Raw genomic sequence first — 19,166 nt, forward strand, 5'->3', positions numbered from 1 at the left:
TATTCTTAAGAATATAAATAATTAAGAATTAACAGTATAATTAAGAATAAGTCTGTAATAAATGGATTTCTTCAGATGATACTTCTTACAAGACATTATGGCACTTCTCAAAACGTGAAAACAACAATACAGCTAGTTTTCAATACAATACAGCTAGTTCTACTAATACTTACCTTATATACATTAACTGTTCACTGTCTATGCAACAATACCGTTTTATTGAAAAAATTAACAATATAATCATTCTTTCATTGAATTTTAGTACCAGACTATCTTAAACACTGAATATATGGGAAAAACTAAGAGCTTTTTTTAATCGCTACGTGATTTGAACTATTCAGTATTTCATGTGTCATTTTGTTGAAAACATTTTACAAAAATACAAGAAAATACTTTAATGTATTTTTAAGTTATTTTAAAGATAGATAAATACTTTTTAAATATTTACTTAATGCATTTTCCGTTGAAAGAAATTTTACAATTTTCTTTAAATAAAATAATATCGTTGGTCCCATTGATACATTTTAACACGTATCAAAACACTAAACATTTTTTAGTAACTCTTTCACACAGTAAAATAAAGGATGCTCCGTAAATACCACTCTTAATGCGTATTTTAAAAATTTCATTCAATTGTAAAAACAAATAAGTATACACATTTTGATTCTCCAATTAATAGTTAAGAGAAGAAGAAACAAAAACTCGAATTAAATCTTACAAATCACTGTAGAAAGGGAAAGTAAAATACAATGAAACAGGTTTAATTGTGAGAGGAAACAAAGAGTAGTTAAAAAATTATTAATAGAAACACCTTCAAGTTTCAACCTCTAACTAAACCTGTCTTGATGAATATTACCTGCACGTTCCAGTACTGTGATTTGTCCGATTTCCATAGCGTTTTTCTTCCTTGTTTGATGTTAATTTGAGTTCCCAATTGGAAAACATTTTTGTTTTAATACTTGATAAAGTTTTAAAAATAAATATAAGAGGGTGGCCTATACGATACTCATTGTTCCATTGAATATTTTGTACTTCTATTTTTGAATTTTATTTTGAATTTCTTGTATTTTGTACATCTGGAATCTGATTTGAAAAACTTAGTTTTTATCATAGTTAACACCATGAATACTCAAACGTTGCCCTTTTGATAGAAACAAAAAATTTTGCATAATATTCATAAGAAACTAATTCTTGTGATTAAAAAGATTTATAAATTTACTCTCAAAATTTCAATGTGAACTAATTTGAAACTTAATTGCAATTAGGACTTAAAGTTTAAACCTGCATTAAGCTCCAAACTTTTAAGAACTGCCAAATTAAATGAACTCTTATTATATATACAAGGGGTGGACAAAAAATTGAATAAATTTTCTGTAGGAATAAATTTTTTGAATCTTTCTCCAAAAATACGTAACGAATTATTTTATAATTTCAGAAGTGCTTAGATCAGGATTTCTCATACATATCAGAGCTTTGTTTAAAGCTTTTAAGAGTTCGAAGCACCGACAAAATGGAAATTATTTTCCAACACCCTATGCCAGAGGTCGCCAAAGTGGTCTATATAGACCCCCAGGGGTCTATTTAACAAAAGCGGGGGTCGATCTGAGACAGGGGGGCGAATGGGGGTCGATCCGAATCGGAAGGGTCGATTGTGGGTCGAAAAAAAAACCGGTTCTCAATACGCAAATCACACATACCTAATTAAGTATGTAAAATTTGTGATTTTTTTTATAATTTACTCAATATCAGTTTCTTTATAAAACATAAATTAATAAACGTATATTTATTGGGGTGAAACAAGTATTTACGTACCATCGCTCAGTGGCACGAACTCAGCGCAGTTTATAAGTCATATGCATATGTGCGCTTGTCCAAATGTCACGTGTGACGAGCATTGACGTTACAAATGCAAATATCATACGCAGTTTCAGCTATCTTTGCAAACTGTGTTGAATTTTTTGCAGTGTCATTATTAAAACTTTTACAGTTTTGGATAATTAGTTATTGTTTCGATAAGACCATTCGTTTGGTTTAGATATCAATTTTTATTATCAATGCACAAAAAAAGGTAAGCATTAATAATATGGTACAGCCCGCGACAAAACTATAGCACACTTTGTATTTTTCTACGAAAATTACAAAATTGACCAATTTTGACGAAAATTAAAATTGACCAATTTTGAACCCAATATAGCGAACCTTGCAAAAAAAACACCAGGCACACCCATCTCATTGATCAAGAAGCAGTAAATCTTTAGTTACATCTACTTATGCATAATTACTTATTATTTAATAATAAGGTATTTAAATTTCAATATTAATATATTTTTCATAAAACTATTGTTACACAATGTACTATTACTTTAATAAATGTTTAAGATCATAAAATAAATGTACAAACACAGTATCTAATATAGTTTTATTTTAATTAATAGAAAATTACTTTTGCGGGGGTCGATGGAGATTTCGAAAAATTATATAGGGGTCGATGATCAAAAAAGTTTGGCGACCCCTGCCCTATGCCAAAAAATGTAGAAATAGATTTTTAGCTTGTAACAGTTCTTTTGGTCATTATATGCAATAATTTCACATAATTTCGTAATCCTAGCTTAAATATTTATTGAGATATGGATATTGGATATGGAGAAAAAATTAAATATGGATAAAAAAAAGAACTTTTTTTTTTGCTATAACTCTAAAAATATTCTATAAAATTAAACAAAATTTTTAGAGCAATATACAATCATAAAATTTTTTTTTACATTTGAGAAAAATTCTTTTCTAACTGCGCAAGATATGAATGATTAAAGTATTTTTTTTATATACTGCGCACGCGCATGAAAAATTTTAAAACAAATTTCTTATTTTTGTAATTAATTGTGTTTGGCAACTAATAAAAAAAATTCTATTACCTTAAAAATTTAAAAGGTTTCAAGCAACTTTCTAAATAGTCTTCGTACTGTCTAAAAAGAATGCTCAAAATGATAAGGGATTTTCTACATATTAAATTTTGTACTATCAAACAAGATTTATTAAAAATAACACCGGCATTGTTGTGAATCATTCCCATAAAAACAACTCTCTTTTTCGCATGTTTTCTTTCCTCATTAAATCTCATTTTGAAGTATAAACGTTTATTGAAGTATTATCATTGGTTATTAAATTCTGTCTTGTGATACAAAATAATATTTGTAGAAAAACCCTTATCATTTTGATTTTTCTTTTAAGAAGTACAAAAACTATTTTGAATACTGCTTGAAACTTTTGAAATTTTTAATATATATTCAAATCGGACTTTTTTCATTAGTTTCCAAATACGATTCACTACAAAATTAAGGAAAAAAACTTTTCCAGCGCATGCGCAGTATTAAAGAACAACTTTAATTATTCATATCTTAATCCAATTTTTCCCATTCCGATCCGATTAATCCGATTTTTCCCGTTCATACGGGGAAATCATATCGCCCGTGATTGTGTGTGAACTTTCAACATACTCATATCAGCATTCTTTAGTTAATCAATTTATGAATGTCCCCCTTCATTTAAAATAATTATTCGTTGGAATTCGTTTGCATTACGCAACGTGGCGGCTCCGGAAAAATAAAACTGAGGTCACGTGAAGGTTTGTGCACTGAAATTTGTTTCTCCTATCTCCTTAACTGTATGTGAACGTCTGATTAAACAATTGCCGAATTATTCGTTTTGATTGTATTTCGTTGTAATAGCTGCATAATGCCTGATTGAAAGTTCGTATTTTATTTTTAACTCTATTTAATTTATAATATAATCATTGTTTGTGATATATAGCTTCATGCACTACAAGTAGGGGGAGATTGAATTCTTGATTGAAGGTTTAAGTTTCATTTCTAATTATTTATTTTTTCATTTTATCAATAGTTAGTGGATTTATTCGCGCACATCTGTTTTTCTGGCTTTATTATTGTTACTATAGTATTTCTGTTTATATGACTTTATTTTTGCTACTATGCTTAATTTATGTGCCTTTATTTTTGTTATTATAGTATGAGTGTTTGTTTGGTTTTATTTTTTTACTATAATGTGTCTCTTTATGTGACTTTATTTTTGTTACTGTAGTATGACTGTTTATATGGTTTTATTTTTTTTACTGTACGACTGTTTGTGTGACTTTTTTCCACTATAGTATGACTGTTTAAGTGGCTTTATTTTTGTTACTATGGTATTACTTGTGTGGCTTTATTTTTATTACTATAATGCTGTTTCCAAAGTTGTTCCGAGAGTTCTCAGTAAGGATGACTTGGGTTCTAAGACTTAGAATCTAATCAGTAATAATAATATTTAAATCAAATCAAGAATTCATAATTTATTCAGTATTTCGGTAGTTTATATGATATTTCTGTAAAACGTCAATGTAAAAAAATAAGTAGAAAAATTTTTAAAAAATTGAGATCGCCGAAAAGCGATCACAGGTTACCCATTCGTAAAATGGGTAACCCTCTTTTATTTGTGATATTCACCTGAATTAGTGGTGAAAACGATCCAGTTTGAACTGTATTCTAGAATTTCTGATTCTTAATTAAAACAAATATATCGTTCAAATAATGAAATTCTCTTTTATTTACAACTAAAGAAGTATTTATGGGATCTCTCTGGTCCCATATCTCAAAAATAAACTCACCAACTTAATGCATAACAAAATTAAAAGGAAACAAAATTATCAAACAGCAGCGGTCGCTATAGCAACGCATGCGCACTGTTTACTATTACTCTTGAACACAGTTGAAAAGTGTGACGACGTCTAAATAAGGTGCGCACGCCATCAAACCCAAAACAACACCCATTTTACTTATGGGTAAAAAGTAAAAAAATTCAATACCAATGTTGTGAATAAATTATGTTAAGGATATTTAATTATAAAAATTTCCATAAGTATTTTTCATCAAGCTTTCAGGTGTAAAGTAAAATAACAAAATTCAAGAATTTAGAATTATATTTCACTGATTACTATTCTCTGCGTTTATAACAGAGTTGTCTTTTTTTTCTTCTTTTTTTCCTTTTTTTGAAAATCATAATTAATTATTTTTAGATCATGCATTCATCAAAAACAAATTCATAATTTAAAATATTTCTCTGTTTTCGCATTAAATATTTTCAAAACAACTGATAGCCCCTTTTTTTGTTCAGCATATTTACGCCTACTCATAAACTTTTTTCTATATATAAATTTACATATATATTGTATACAGCTTTATATATTTTCTACCTATAGAGCAATAAGATACTTGATCATGTAAAGTCCAAGTAGTGTTCCGCGGAATTCTGGGGTTCAACGGAAGAGTGAAAGGGGTTCCCTGAGTTAGTACTTTTTATAACCAGTTAATAGTTTTGAAAGCTCCAATTATATTTAGATCCAACCTATAATTCATAATTTTTTCAATCTTTTGGTTTCCTTTGTGAAATTATTTCACTAAAATGCCAATGAAATAGAAAAGACATTTTTTAAAAGAAAATATAATGTTTCTAATTACAATATAATAAACAATTAAGAAAAGATAAGACATTTATAAAATATTGTATTAGTATTTCCTATCGCACTCTTAAAATCAAAATAAAATAACTAAATTCTAAGAAATATGTCTCCCTAATAACCCTTTTCAACATTTATAACAGTTCTTTTAACTTTTCATTTCGAAGTAAATCATAATCCGACATATTTATTCATTTTCAGGTTATACACCAAAAACAAACTCATAACTAGACTAGATATACTACAAGGACTACAAGTTTAACTTTTGAGCATAAACCTAAATTATGATTATTAATGACAAAACAATTAAAAAATCTTCATTCCTCTTTTTAAATTAGTCTTATATAGGTCATAGTTTTCACAATTACCTTAATGAATTTTATTCATAAAGTCCGCCGAGAGAAGGTTTATTAGTTATTGTTCCAGAGCCAAAAAAAAATTGAGAACCCCTGATTTTGGGTACAAAAGCCGAAAAAAATCGGGAGCCGCTGATTTAGGGTACTATAGCCGACAAAAAATTGGGAACCGCTGCTATAGTATATCCGTTAATGTGGTTTTATTTTCATTCTGTTTACTGTAGCAATAGAAAGCTTTTACATTACGTTACAATTTCCCGCTAACGCAAACGGTAATTGAGCTTCATAGCACATGCGCGAAAATTATAAAAAAAATAACGTCAATACAGCATTTGCAATACGTTAAGCAAAACCTTAATCTTAACGCAATTTCTCAAAAGCCGCTCATTTTAATGTGTACCGTTAGTTTGCGTTTCAGAAAACTTTTTTTTCTACTTTCATGTTGTTGTTTTTTATTTTCATTAAACTTTTCAAAATATGAATAATTTGTTGGAATCGGTAATATACAGTGGTATAAAAGAGGGCTAAATGAAGAAAGCACCCTTTGCTGAAAATGTCTGAGTTTCGACTAGAAAAAAAATTTCAGATCGACAAAATAGGTCAGTGTGGATTTTCTTTGATGTGGAAGCATATTTTTAAAAAATATACAATTTTACTTTGTCCACATTTAATTTTTTATCATATTCTTATATTTTACGTTTTTTTACGTGATTTGTGAATAATATTAGAATTAAAAGTAAGAAATGTACGTTTGCTTTTTAAAAAAATGTTTATCAACATGTATTGCGTTATGTTGTAATAGACTTAGTGTTAAGCAATAATATTAATTACTTAGATATCCTTTTACTCAGTAGCTCATTCAGTATCTATATAATCTAAAGTAAATATATTCTAAAACTGATCAGTCTTAGAATAGAACACGGTAATAGAATTTAATTTTTAAAAAAATGTTGCATGCTAAAAAGCAGAACTAATGAAGAGATGGTATACTATTTCGATTAAGAGAAACGTAAAAAATCGCCCTACTATTATTGTAGCCAATAATACTTAATTAATCTTAGTAATAGGTTCTAATTGAAACAAACTACTAGAAAGCAAATTTAATGGATAAACCGTACAAATTTGCTAAGGAAAAACGTAAAAAAGAAATCGATATATTATTATTGAACTACTTCTAAGGCATTGTAGAAGGAATCTAAAACAGTAAGGATTTAACTCATTATATTTTAATTTTATTGTAAAGGTAAGTATAAATGTTAAATAAACCTTATTTTAATTGCAATATATGTTGTATTCCTATGTTACTTTTGATAGATTGCACAGTGCAATGATTTTAAAAGAAGAAAGCTACAGTGTGAAAATATTAATTTCGTAATAAAGATATTATTTCTATACTGGTTCAACGATAACTAAAATCGAAAATAAATAAAGCCACCTAACGCAAAGGCTTTCAAATATTTGTGTTTTTTTTCACGTTTAACTTTGTTCATGTGTATACAATTTAAAGTGAACCTTTATCTTCACTTGGACTTAATTAATACGTATCAAAAATTTGAAAAAAAATTCTGTGAATGACTTGTACGGTCTACTGGGGAAAAAAATGATGGATTTTTAAAATGTTCCTGTATTTCCTTAACTAATGAAATATGCGGTCACCAATATTCTGTGCATTCTTCGAATAACTATGCACCCCTTAAAAATATTTATAACTGTAACGTTAGCAATGTGAAAACTTTGAAACGTTGAACTTTGCAATACATTTTAAAAGAGTAAATAATTATTAATAAAATATGTGCAGCTGGGTTATCTTTTTTATAACATAAAAATTTATAATTTTTGATTTATGTAAGGTTTACAAAAAAAGATTTTTTTTTAAAAAGACTTGTTTGTAAATAATATCTTTATCATGATCGATAATACTTCAGGACAATCCACTTATCACGATGCTTATCTCTCAGCCCAAGGAACCTCTGCTCCTTCTAACAACAATTTAAAAAAACGGTTAATTGATACAGTAGAGATAAATATAATGAAAGAATAATAATTCTCAGTGATTTACACTTTTAAAGTTGAATTTTTATACTTCATTTTATTAAAAATTATAAAATTAAGGTAGAATTGCGTGTACATATGTTAGTGATTTAAACTTTTTTTCCCATTTTTATAGAAACAAAATTCTCTAATCAATTCCGTATTTTCATATTATAGTTCTCTTATTCATAAAAACCGTTTTTGATATGTTTTTATTTAAATCTAACTTGTATTAATTCTGTCATATGATACAGAGAAGAAATCTGCATTTTCAATTTTTCGTATTTATTCTTCTATTACATGAAAAGGATCAACTATGCAGGTCATGCATTTTATACAACATGTTTCGAACTGCGACGTCATGTAATAAAGTTCAAGAAGTTTGATAATATAGTTTATCTTAACACCATATTAAGGTTAAATAAATTTGAACTATGCTCCAATGTGCTCCATAATTTCTAACTGCATTGCTGAAATATACTGACAATTTTTGTCAGTTTCATCATTTTTCATTTCAATCCTTTTCTTCTTTTTCAGTCATTCCGGATTAGAGGACATAAAGATGGCGAAAATGACAAAAGCACCGTTGTATAGTCGAATGGATGGAATTATTTATCCTTCCATGTTTTCCCCAGCATGTTTCAGAGAAGCGCTGAACTACAAGGCTCAACCTAATGACACCTTTATTGTTACTTATCCTAAATGCGGCACAACTTGGATGCAGCATATACTCATGTATATTTTCCGCAAGGGAGAAGAATTGGAATATATGGCGGAATTCATCAAATATTGCCCATTCATCGACGTGTGTGGACTTGAAGGCATTCAGAAAATGAAGAAGCCCGGATGTATTAAAACGCATCTACCTTACAACCATCTCTCATTGTCCCCTGAAGAAAAGTATATATTTGTTGCTCGGAATCCAAAAGATTGCTGTGTGTCCTTTTATCATCACGCGCGGAATCATCCAGGCTTCGGATACTGGGATGGCAATTTTAATGATTTTTTTGAGCTTTTTATGGATGGGGAATTGGAGTATAATGATTATTTTGATCATTTACTCTCTTGGTATCCCCATCGTAATGATTCGAACGTCTTTTATACAACGTATGAAGAGATGAAAAAAGATATTAGGGGCGTTGTAGCGTCTGTTTCGAAATTTTTGGGGCAAGAATACACTGAAGCAATTGAGAAAGACAACTCTGTTCTCAACAATATCATTCTGTTCAGTAGCTTTGAGTACATGCAAAAACACTACAGCAGGCCGAGCCTTACCGAAATGAAAGAGTTGAATACTGAAACTTACTCTGGAATTAAATACATAACTGAGTTCGTAGCCAGTCTGGATGTACCATCTAAAATTGTTAAAAGAAACAACATTAGAAAGGGAATAGTCGGAGATTGGAAAAACGTCTTAAATACTGAACAAAACCAAAGACTAACAGAGAAGTTTTTTGATAAAACAAAAGACACAGACATTAGTAATTGGTTCTCGCAAGCAATAATATAGAAAACAATCAGTAGTTAACATAAATTAGATTCGACACATTTATGTGAATTAAAATAATTGTAAATAGGTTGTATTACTGTTTCTGTGACAACCAAAGCCTTATCCGTAAATAATCAAACATCTCTTTGTTTATCTCTATTAGACGATCCTGTTTATCTGAAATACTTTTTTATTTGATTTGAAGATACTCTGATTTTATTCCTGAAATACAAAATATTCTTGATAAACACCAAAGTGATAATTTTGTACATTTTTAGTACCTTCACAAAATCACTTGACACTGAATGCTGAACTCATAGTAATATCTCACTAAATGTTTAGTCCAAACACAACCGGGACCATCCCTGTCATTTTCTAATTCAAAGGAAAAAAAAAATTAAAAATGGGACAGTCGTGTTGAAAATGGGACAATCATGTTCTTCATGAGATCTAATATAAATGACTCAAAAGTGTCACGTGCTAATTTCTGCGACAATCTGTCCTAAAGACAAACAAGGGATGATGCATGCAGAAAATCACCTCTTGTAAAACTCAATAAACAAGTTTTTCTTAAATGATATGTTATTAGTATTTGACTGAATATTTCAATGTTTTTTTACGCAAAAAAATATGCATATCTTGCCTGTAAAATATTTGGAAAAGTGAACATTTTTTTTAAGTAACTAAGACATAGGAAGATTTAGTGTAAAACTGAAATTACTTAAAATTTTTACATACTGCTGCAAATTTTATATATTGCAAACATTATTTTAAAAAAAATAAGTAATGTATTTACGGAATATAATTCACAGTTATAAATTGAAATTGTAAATATTAAAAATTTTATTTAATTTCTAATGTTAAATTTAGCCAGTACTTATAAAATTTACTGGCTGAAAGTGTATCATTGAAACTTTTCTGAGCTTTATTGAGCATCATTATAGTTCAACATTATCCAAAATTTATTAGGGCCTAGATAGCCTGACTGGTAGTGTGTTGGGTCCATGTCCCGAATTCTATCCCCGTGGGCTGAACGCTTCCCATGTACAAAATGGTGACTAGTGCAAGGTAAATCTGTCGGAGTGACTAAGTCCTGCAAGTTCCCATAACAAATCAATACCTCTGATCGTGCTCTGGTTTAGGTCAAAATTACGATTTGCTGGTGGATGGTGTATAAATGTGTCCTCCTATAAAACAGGATGTGACGTATGAATGTTGTCTCCGGATTATCCTCAAGGATGTTTCCCAGACAACCGCCAATAGCCCATTGTGCAGCTCCAGTTATACATCAATAAAAAAAGTACGAAGAACCCAAAATTTATTTAAGGGCATGATATTCGTAATTGTTCATAGGAGCAGAGGTTCTTCATTAGTTCAGAGCATAACTCGTGACCTCTATCGTGATTCTGCAATATATTCGCTTCTAAAACACCAGTTGGTTTTATCAAAGTTAATAAAGAGCCTCAATGCGTGATTGAAGTATGGCAAACTTCATGTTACTGTAATTGGGATAGAACTGCTGTCTTTCGTCTGGTCAACTGAAAGGGTAAATTGTATCCATACGATGAAAATAGTAACATGTATATATGCTTTTATTTATTTATTTTTTATTAATTTTATGCAATAAATCTTCGGGCTTCTATGGTGCATAAAAGATTTGCTTGTAATTCATCTCCAGGGGAAAAACAATATTTGACAGTTAACTCCCCGATTTCCTGTGATTTTCGCTATTCAAATGAAGAGGTTTTGAAACCCATTTCAACACACAATTCTACACGTTTATCTATAAATGAAACGTGGTTGTTGTTTCTGATGCCGCATGCTAATATCAACAAGTCTGCTTTTATAACCAAGCGAATTTAATGCAGAAGATGCATTTCTTGTTTCTCAGTGGCGCCATCTATTACCAAGAATGCAAGTTCAGCCACACATGCGTCACAACCCATTTTACAGGGTTCATTCATTCATCCACAGATCGTTATTTTGGCCTGAACCAGAGAATGATCAATCTACTATTCAATTCAGTACAGAGGTATTTATTTGTTATGGGAACTTGGAGGACTTTGTGACACGACAGATTTAAAGTACACTAGTCAACTTTTACTACACTGTGAAACTTTCGCCGGTCGGGATCAAACTCACGACCTCTTGGATATGAGCCCTATCAATCAGGCTATTCCAGCCTAATAAATGAAAGGTTTAGGTGGGGAGCAAATTCGCTGCCTCGTGTGCCTCCCCTGTAGCAACGGAATTTCTTAAATAGGTTTCGATAGAGCCTGTGATGTACATAAATATGCATCAGAAAATATATTGCAGCAGTCAATAAAACAAATCTACTAATTAACTTTTCAAAGCGCTCGATATAATGAAATTTCGGAAACCCTAGTTTCAAACTGTTTTCCATCTCTTCTCTTCATGCTACCAACCGATTTTAAGCAAGCTTTTTGGCAATATGTCTTTTAAAAACGGAGACACTGTGCCACGCGATTAAACCCTATATTCAGTTCCTTTAAAAACAGAACTACTGATCTAAACTTTTATGATAGATCTCGTTGCCTTCAGCCGAATCAAATCTAGAAAAGGTATCGCCGTTCCATCAGCGTGGAGGAAACTAGTTCGAATCCCCCCTCCCGTCACACTGGATGCATTCTTGTGATATATAGTGCAGCTTTGAGGAGAACTCGTTCAGAGTAAAAGTCTGGGACTGTCTGCTGCTATGGTAACAAGCGAGAGCACATGTCTAATGGAGTTGCAATGGAAGAATGAAGGTGTCGATTGATTTACTCACGCCGACCTATGCCAAAATTAAGACAAAACTGTTCTCCCCTGTTCGAAGTGACTTTTCCGTGTAACCATAGTGTCCGTCACGGCGCGAGACTGATGCCTAGAGGAGTTCTCTTGAAAGCCGCAGCATACGTACATCTCTAAATTAAGCTATACTTTATTGATACACATAGCTATGCTGGCTTGTGTGCTCAATAACAAAGTACTGCTTATAAATCTTTGTCAAATCGAAGATAGCTCGCAGAAATATCCAGAGTTACAGTGAGATTCGAACCCGCTACTGAGCGTTTGGCTAGCGATAAAGCTCGGCCAGAGAGACCCCGCTGTACTTTATAATGAGCTTACATACTTGCTTGTATACTTGTTACAATAAATTAACAAATAGTAATACTTTATTTACGTCACACTAGAGCAGCACATTTGGCGTCGGTCTGAGAAACATCCGTGTGGATGATCCAAATCCATGCCATCAAAATTTTGATCATCTGAAGGCTCCTACCCTTTAGTAGCCCGACTACTCGAACTGGAAGTCAAGCACTTTACGGTAGAACAGTTTAACGAAGACTGGTAATGCATATGCTCGGTCCCTTTGAAGGCTGATCAAAGTGGTCACCCACCCGCTTAATGGTGTTGTTGTTGCACGTCCCCATTGGCCACCAGTGCTAGACCAGGTCCATGACGTTATACACCCTCAAAAAATCCAACAACGTCAATGGATCATCTGCTAACTCCTGTTTGGTGAGCCCCATGCACGCGAGGATGTGGTGAGGCGAAGCCTGGCCTGAAGAACAGTTGGTACAAATTTCTAAGTTCTTGGATCCTTCCGAAAATTTCATTGATTTAAGGTGACCACTTCGAAAGTGGGCAAGAATAGTTTGTAGTGTTCCTGTCTTTTAAAACCTTGGGCCAGGGAGCCTCCAGGTCGAGAACACTGATACCATGGGTACTTAGTTCACTGCCCGTGGTGCTTGACATAGGCAATCTCCTGAGAATCGCGTCTTGCAATCAGTCCATTCTTAAACTAAATCAAATAAAGAAACCGAAAATATAAAGAAATCGAGTAGCAAATCTTATTAACCGCATAATCCTCAATATCCAAGGATACTAAAAATGTAAAAATCATGGATTTAATTTTTAAATTTCGATCGATCATAATCTATTACATGAAATATTTATATATTTTCGTAAGGAGGCACTTTATCCGAAGGAAGTTAATTTTTAATGCTCTGTTTTAAAAAATGGTTATTTTTAAAGCGGGCTATGATATACTTAACAATAAAAAACTTCATTAGCTTCAAAAAATATTAAGGGGGAAATATCGATATGTTTCTTTGCACCCAGTCTTAAAATCCTTCAGACTTGAATAAAAATAAAGAAATCAGATTTGAAAGGAAAAAAACACTAAATAGCCAATGAAAAATGAAAAAGGTGCACAAAAAGACAAACCGCGGTAATAGAAGAAAGCGACTTTGGCTGAAGGAGGCAAATCAAAGCAGGATGCATTCCCAAACGGTATGAAGTAATTTATTTCTGTTGACAGGACGCCATACCGCGGAAGAAACGTTTCCTCGCAAATTCTCTTTCTCCTTCATTACAAATTTAAAGTGTAGAAAAAGTGAGTTTAGACAAACCTAGAGTAAGCCGTGAAGTTTCAAATACTGAAAAGAAAAGTTTAAATTATACAAATGAAAATAAATGAGATGATAACTTAGGATTGCGCAACGGAGAAGTTCTCTTCTAATAATTTGTCTGCATTTTAATAATTTGAAGTATTTTTTTCAGCAATTGAAACTTCGTGACTTTCTCTAGGTTTGCCTGAACCAACTTTTTCTTTCTTTTAAATTAGTTATGAAGGAGGAAGAGAATTTAAGACGAAAATTTTCTTCCACGGTGTGGCATCCTTTTAAGTTTGTCACGAGTTGAATCAGTTATAGAAGGGTTAAATTCACGGTTAACAGCAAGTGAGCGGAGGAAGTTAAATTCTGATCCCTGGAAGATGTTGTTGACGTTTGAGTTCGAGATTAGTTAGATAGTTTGAGTTTCCTGTGCTGGCAACATCTTATTGTTTTTATATTCTTTTTATGTAAATAAAGTTAAGTTTTCAGTTTGTTCTACGTGACTTTCAGTCTGATTTGCTCTCAACAAAATCCAACATTTGGTGCCGAAATAACTCGGTAAGTCATACTGAACTTGTTATAATTACTTTCGTCAAAAATCTGAATTGGAATGGCTACCGGTAGTGAAAAACTTGTAATATTTAAACGCAAACGAACAACGCTACGTACCGCCATTACGAAACTAACGACGAAATTGAACGATGCTGCTAGTACACAAACTGAAAAGGAATACAACATTGAGCGTTTACAAGATAAAATAAAAGAATTAACTTTGGCAGACGATGAAATACATAATTGGTGGGGAGGCTGGTGGGAACGCCTAATCGGAGTTGTCAAGCGATGTTTACGAAAGGTACTCGGACGAGCACTTCTTGACGAGGAAGGTCTGTCCACGGCCCTCATTGGAATAGAAGCCGCTCTGAACAGCCGACCATTGATATACGAAGATGACAGTTCCACAGCCTTAACACCAAGCCATTTCTTGACAGGGCGAAAACTAACGGCCATTCCATCCAGCCCAAATAACAACACAAAGTTAAGAAAAATCTACAAGCAACAGCAGGACTTACTCGACTGCTTTTGGAAAAAATGGTCTAAGGAATATTTGCTTCAATTGCGGTCATTTCATCAAGTTCGTAATCAGGACAATATCATTAACATCCGAATTGGCGATATTGTACTTCTACAAGAAGATGTCCGACCACGTCACATGTGGAAGAAAGCTAGAGTGGGGAACTTGCATGAAGGACGAGACGGAAAAATAAGATCCTGTGAGCTGAGAGTTAATGGTCACAATATAACCCGTCCGGTAGCTCTGGTCATCCCCCTCGAGGTCGACCAGGGTGGGGAGGATGTTGAGGTTTGAGTTCGAGATTAGTTAGATAGTTTGAGTTTCCTGTGCTGGCAACATCTTATTGTTTTTATATTCTTTTTATGTAAATAAAGTTAAGTTTTCAGTTTGTTCTACGTGACTTTCAGTCTGATTTGCTCTCAACAAAATCCAACAAATGTGATATCTTTAACTTTGGCATAATGAGAGATTACTATTGTGTTTTTTTTTTTTATTGAAAATTACTTAATGTTGATGAATGTATGAAAGTATAAAAATTTCTTACAGAAAAAAAATTATTACAGAATTAAAATTTGAAACAATTTCTATGAAAATAATTATTGATAAAACTTAGACCAAAAAAAATGTTTAAGAACTTTTTATTAAATATTTCATAACTACTGTTGCAAATAACCATTAAAAAATCAGTGATAAAAATGATTTCAAAAAAATCTATAGTTTTCTTAGAATTATATAATTGCGAATTACCATTTTAAAATCATTACCATAGCTTAGAAAAAGTAACTAATATTTATTACCCTTAAATAACCAATATCATAATTTAGGCGATAATGTATTTTAGAGAATTATAATTACTAAAAAGTCGATGCCCTAAGTTGGACCGAGTTGTCATGACTTATGAAACTCTATAATTACCATTTGAAAAAACCTGTGTTATAACATGTACAACTACTACAACTTCAACTAAATCTTCTTTTTAATTGTCTAAAGCATTTTAAGTAAATTTTCGTTTCCTTAAGATTCATTTGCATTTATTTCTTTTTATCCGTTATAAGCCATTAAAATATTCTCGCTAACAAAGTTTATCTTACTGTTAAAGTAAAGTAGGTACTTTCTTTTTAAAAATGGTAATTTTAATAAAGGCGATTATCTTTATAAAAAAAAAGTTATCAGGACATCTAAGTATCCTATTAATTGCGTAGAAAAAATATTTAGGAAGAAAATACAGATTGAAAAATATCACAAACTGCATTAAATATAATGAAAACCTTTTTCTTCTTAAGCAAGATGATAGTTTAAAAGAAAACATAAAACATTACCCATAAAAATGCGAGGTAATCTTAAGAAAAAAATTTTTAAAAATATCATTTAAGTAAAAGCGTTAAATATCTAGCTCTTGAATTAAATTTCTTTTTAAGAACACAGATTTCGTTATTTTTATAAAATTTAAGTCTTATGTTTAATGAAAAGAAATGATAATTTTCATCACATGTAAGTTTTACATAAGCGTTCTTAAACTTTTTGCATGACAAATAAATTAAACGAATCTACGTGTATCCGTTTTTTTATTTTTAAAAAAATAAAATAGTTTTTTTTTTCAAAAAAGGCATTTTAATTATAAATAATGAACAAAATTTATCAATTTTATATTGAATTGATGTTCCAAATTTTAGTGAATGAATTTATTTAGAAAATTTTTTTGAAAGCGGTGAAATAATTCTGCAATTATTAAATAATTTTAATTTATACTATAAAAACATGCCTATTTTTTTCAGTTATAAGTTCGATTTTTAGTGCAACTTCCTTAACACGCTTTCGTATGAGTAAGCATTGAATATTACAATCAAAATTATGATTTAGTATGATTTTTTTGCGATAATGTCAAAATAAATTCTGCTTATAAGGATAAGACAATTTAAACTAATATTGTCATTCAGCACAGAGTTCCTGTTAAAAATTGAGAGATCTGGCTAGTCGGAAAACGCACTGTAAAATATTCCGGATCAAATTACAGTAAAATGTGTAGCAGTTTAGGCTAAATGTATAACCCATTAACCGTATAACCCATTTTTAACGTAAAATTTTACGAATCAAAAACTCTTATATACCTCAATTTTTGTTTTAATATTTACTGTTACATCACTGTAATTAAATCATTAATCATGTAATGTAATTAATCATTATAATTAAATAAATTTTATTATAAAATCGTTGTAATTAAATAAATTTTACTGTAAAATCATAGTAATTAAATAAATTTTACTGTAAAATCACAGTAATTAAATAAATTTTGCTGTAAAATTACTGTAATTAGATGAACTTCATTGCATAAAATTGTACGTTAAAATGGATTTTACGGATGCTGAACTCATGGTGCCAGTACTATATACCGTAATTTGATCCGAAATTTTTTACAGTGTGATCTAAATTTTTATTGCAAGATTCCATTGTGACAGACACGAAATCGAGCTGATAAAAACATAGTAAAACTAACTATAACTTTCTTCTTGAATTTATCACTGCTTTTTTCCCCCTTTTGTCTTGAAACTCCTAAATTAAAACATTACATAAGTCTTATAAAATAATTCACTACCAAAGCGAGGGAAATATATATGAAATATGTATTTTTATACACTTAAATCACCAGACCGAAATTATTATTGTCTTCAAAATTGTTTGGTAAAAAAATGAAAACAGACAAGATTATGGAGCAATGATAAATAAACCTGCTACTTAAACGTACCGAAAAGTATTTAAGCGGTTAAATTTAAACTATAAATGTTTTACAAAATCAATGCATATAGTTAAAATATTTTTTCATGTAGTTAAATTTAAAGTTTTTTATTATAACGATAAAGGTTTTTTATGATAAATTGTATTTACATTCTTTTAATATAAGTAGCTTCTCCTGTTTAAATAATTTTAAGACCGGGTCTTAAAAAGACAAGAGATTTAATACCACAATAAATTGTCTATACTCCCCAACAGAAAAAAGTATTAGGATTTTTTTTGTAGTACTTATTCTTGCATTTATATTACAACTTAATTTTTTTACGTGCTTGAAAAGTAACTTATAAGGGGTTTTTTTATTAATGTCAAATACAAAAGCCTTATGATCATTTTACTTTATTAGTATAAAAGATATCTAATACTTATTTTTTTAACTTTTTCAAATTACTCTCTTTAAAATAATGTTTGATTTTTTTTTTTCTCAGAAGAATAAAACCGTGTTTTTACAGAGCTAAATGTATAAGATTAAATTAATTTTATACTTTGGACAAGGAAACATATTTCAAGCAAATAAACATATTAAGGTGATACTTTCGTTAAAGAATTTTTTTTTTCCATCCATAAAATATAAATTCAGAGACAAATTATTAGACAATAGTTTTATGCCTTTCGCAAAAAAATATTTTTTTACAAAAGCTTTTAAAAATATATATGGGTAAAAGTTAGACACTCTTCAGAGTTTCTTTTTATTTTATAATATGGTAATGGGAAATAAACAAACTAACAATTATAAGAAAAAAATGGATCTTTCACAGAAAGCTGATTTTACTTCATTCTTAATTACCCACAGTTTCTTTTTTAACAATAATTCTCTTAGATAATGAAAATACATTTTCCATTTGATTAATCGGTACATAATTAATGCGGAAAAGTTTTATTACTGACAAATAAACGAAAATACTTCTGTCGAAATAATTTCATTCTTTCTTGAGCACTAATTTTATTACACTTAATGATTCGAAACTAATTCTGTTATTGTAAAAACAATTCGGTTGATTATTAAACTATTCAAACAATATTTACACAATACTTTTGGAAACATTGTTTATGAGCCGCCTTTACTTTTATTATTTGGGGTAGACTTTTCTTTTCCGCCTTAAGCAAATTAAGTAACTAATTAAGCAAATGTGTATTTTTTTAACATTATCACTATAATAATAAAGACATATATTTACTTTATATTGATAAAACAGAAGAGTATTAAACGCTTGATATCAATATGAAAGAGTGTGATTCTTAATACGAGGGTTGCTATTTATATTTCTGGCCTTGGCAACAGTAAGTGTTGCTAGGCGACCGCAGACGATTTTAATCACGACGATATTTTTAAACATAAATTCAGCAGACGATTTACCATTATAGCTTCATTTGTGTTGTTGACAGTAAATTGAAAAGTTCTTCTCTTTCAAAAAATAGAATTGAATCGTGAACATTTTCGTGCCATTATTTTTCGTAACTTTCGACGTGGATTGTCAAGACAAGAGTGCTTCGATGAACTTAATTCTTTATTCAGCGATAAAGC

At 30.5% G+C, this 19,166-nt stretch overlaps 1 protein-coding gene across 3 annotated transcripts; it reads left to right on the forward strand.

Moving 5' to 3' along the window:
* The first annotated feature begins 3,426 nt into the window (after positions 1–3,426).
* Positions 3,427–9,957, forward strand: LOC107451549 (sulfotransferase ssu-1). 3 transcript variants are annotated; one of them, XM_016067685.5, is made up of 2 exons: positions 3,427–3,746; positions 8,431–9,957. In XM_016067685.5, exon 2 carries the CDS (start codon positions 8,456–8,458, stop codon positions 9,401–9,403), a length of 948 nt encoding a protein of 315 aa, XP_015923171.3. In that variant the 5' UTR covers positions 3,427–3,746; positions 8,431–8,455; the 3' UTR covers positions 9,404–9,957. The 3 variants fall into 3 exon arrangements, with proteins under 3 accessions (XP_015923171.3, XP_042907580.2, XP_015923173.3); XM_043051646.3 differs by having other exon boundaries at positions 3,481–3,622; XM_016067687.5 differs by having other exon boundaries at positions 3,700–3,851.
* The last annotated feature ends 9,209 nt before the right edge of the window (positions 9,958–19,166 follow it).

The sequence above is a fragment of the Parasteatoda tepidariorum genome, chromosome 8 (genome assembly GCF_982258835.1).
Source record: "Parasteatoda tepidariorum strain Cologne lab strain chromosome 8, Ptep-v5.0, whole genome shotgun sequence".
Classification (NCBI taxonomy): Eukaryota; Metazoa; Arthropoda; class Arachnida; order Araneae; family Theridiidae; genus Parasteatoda; species Parasteatoda tepidariorum.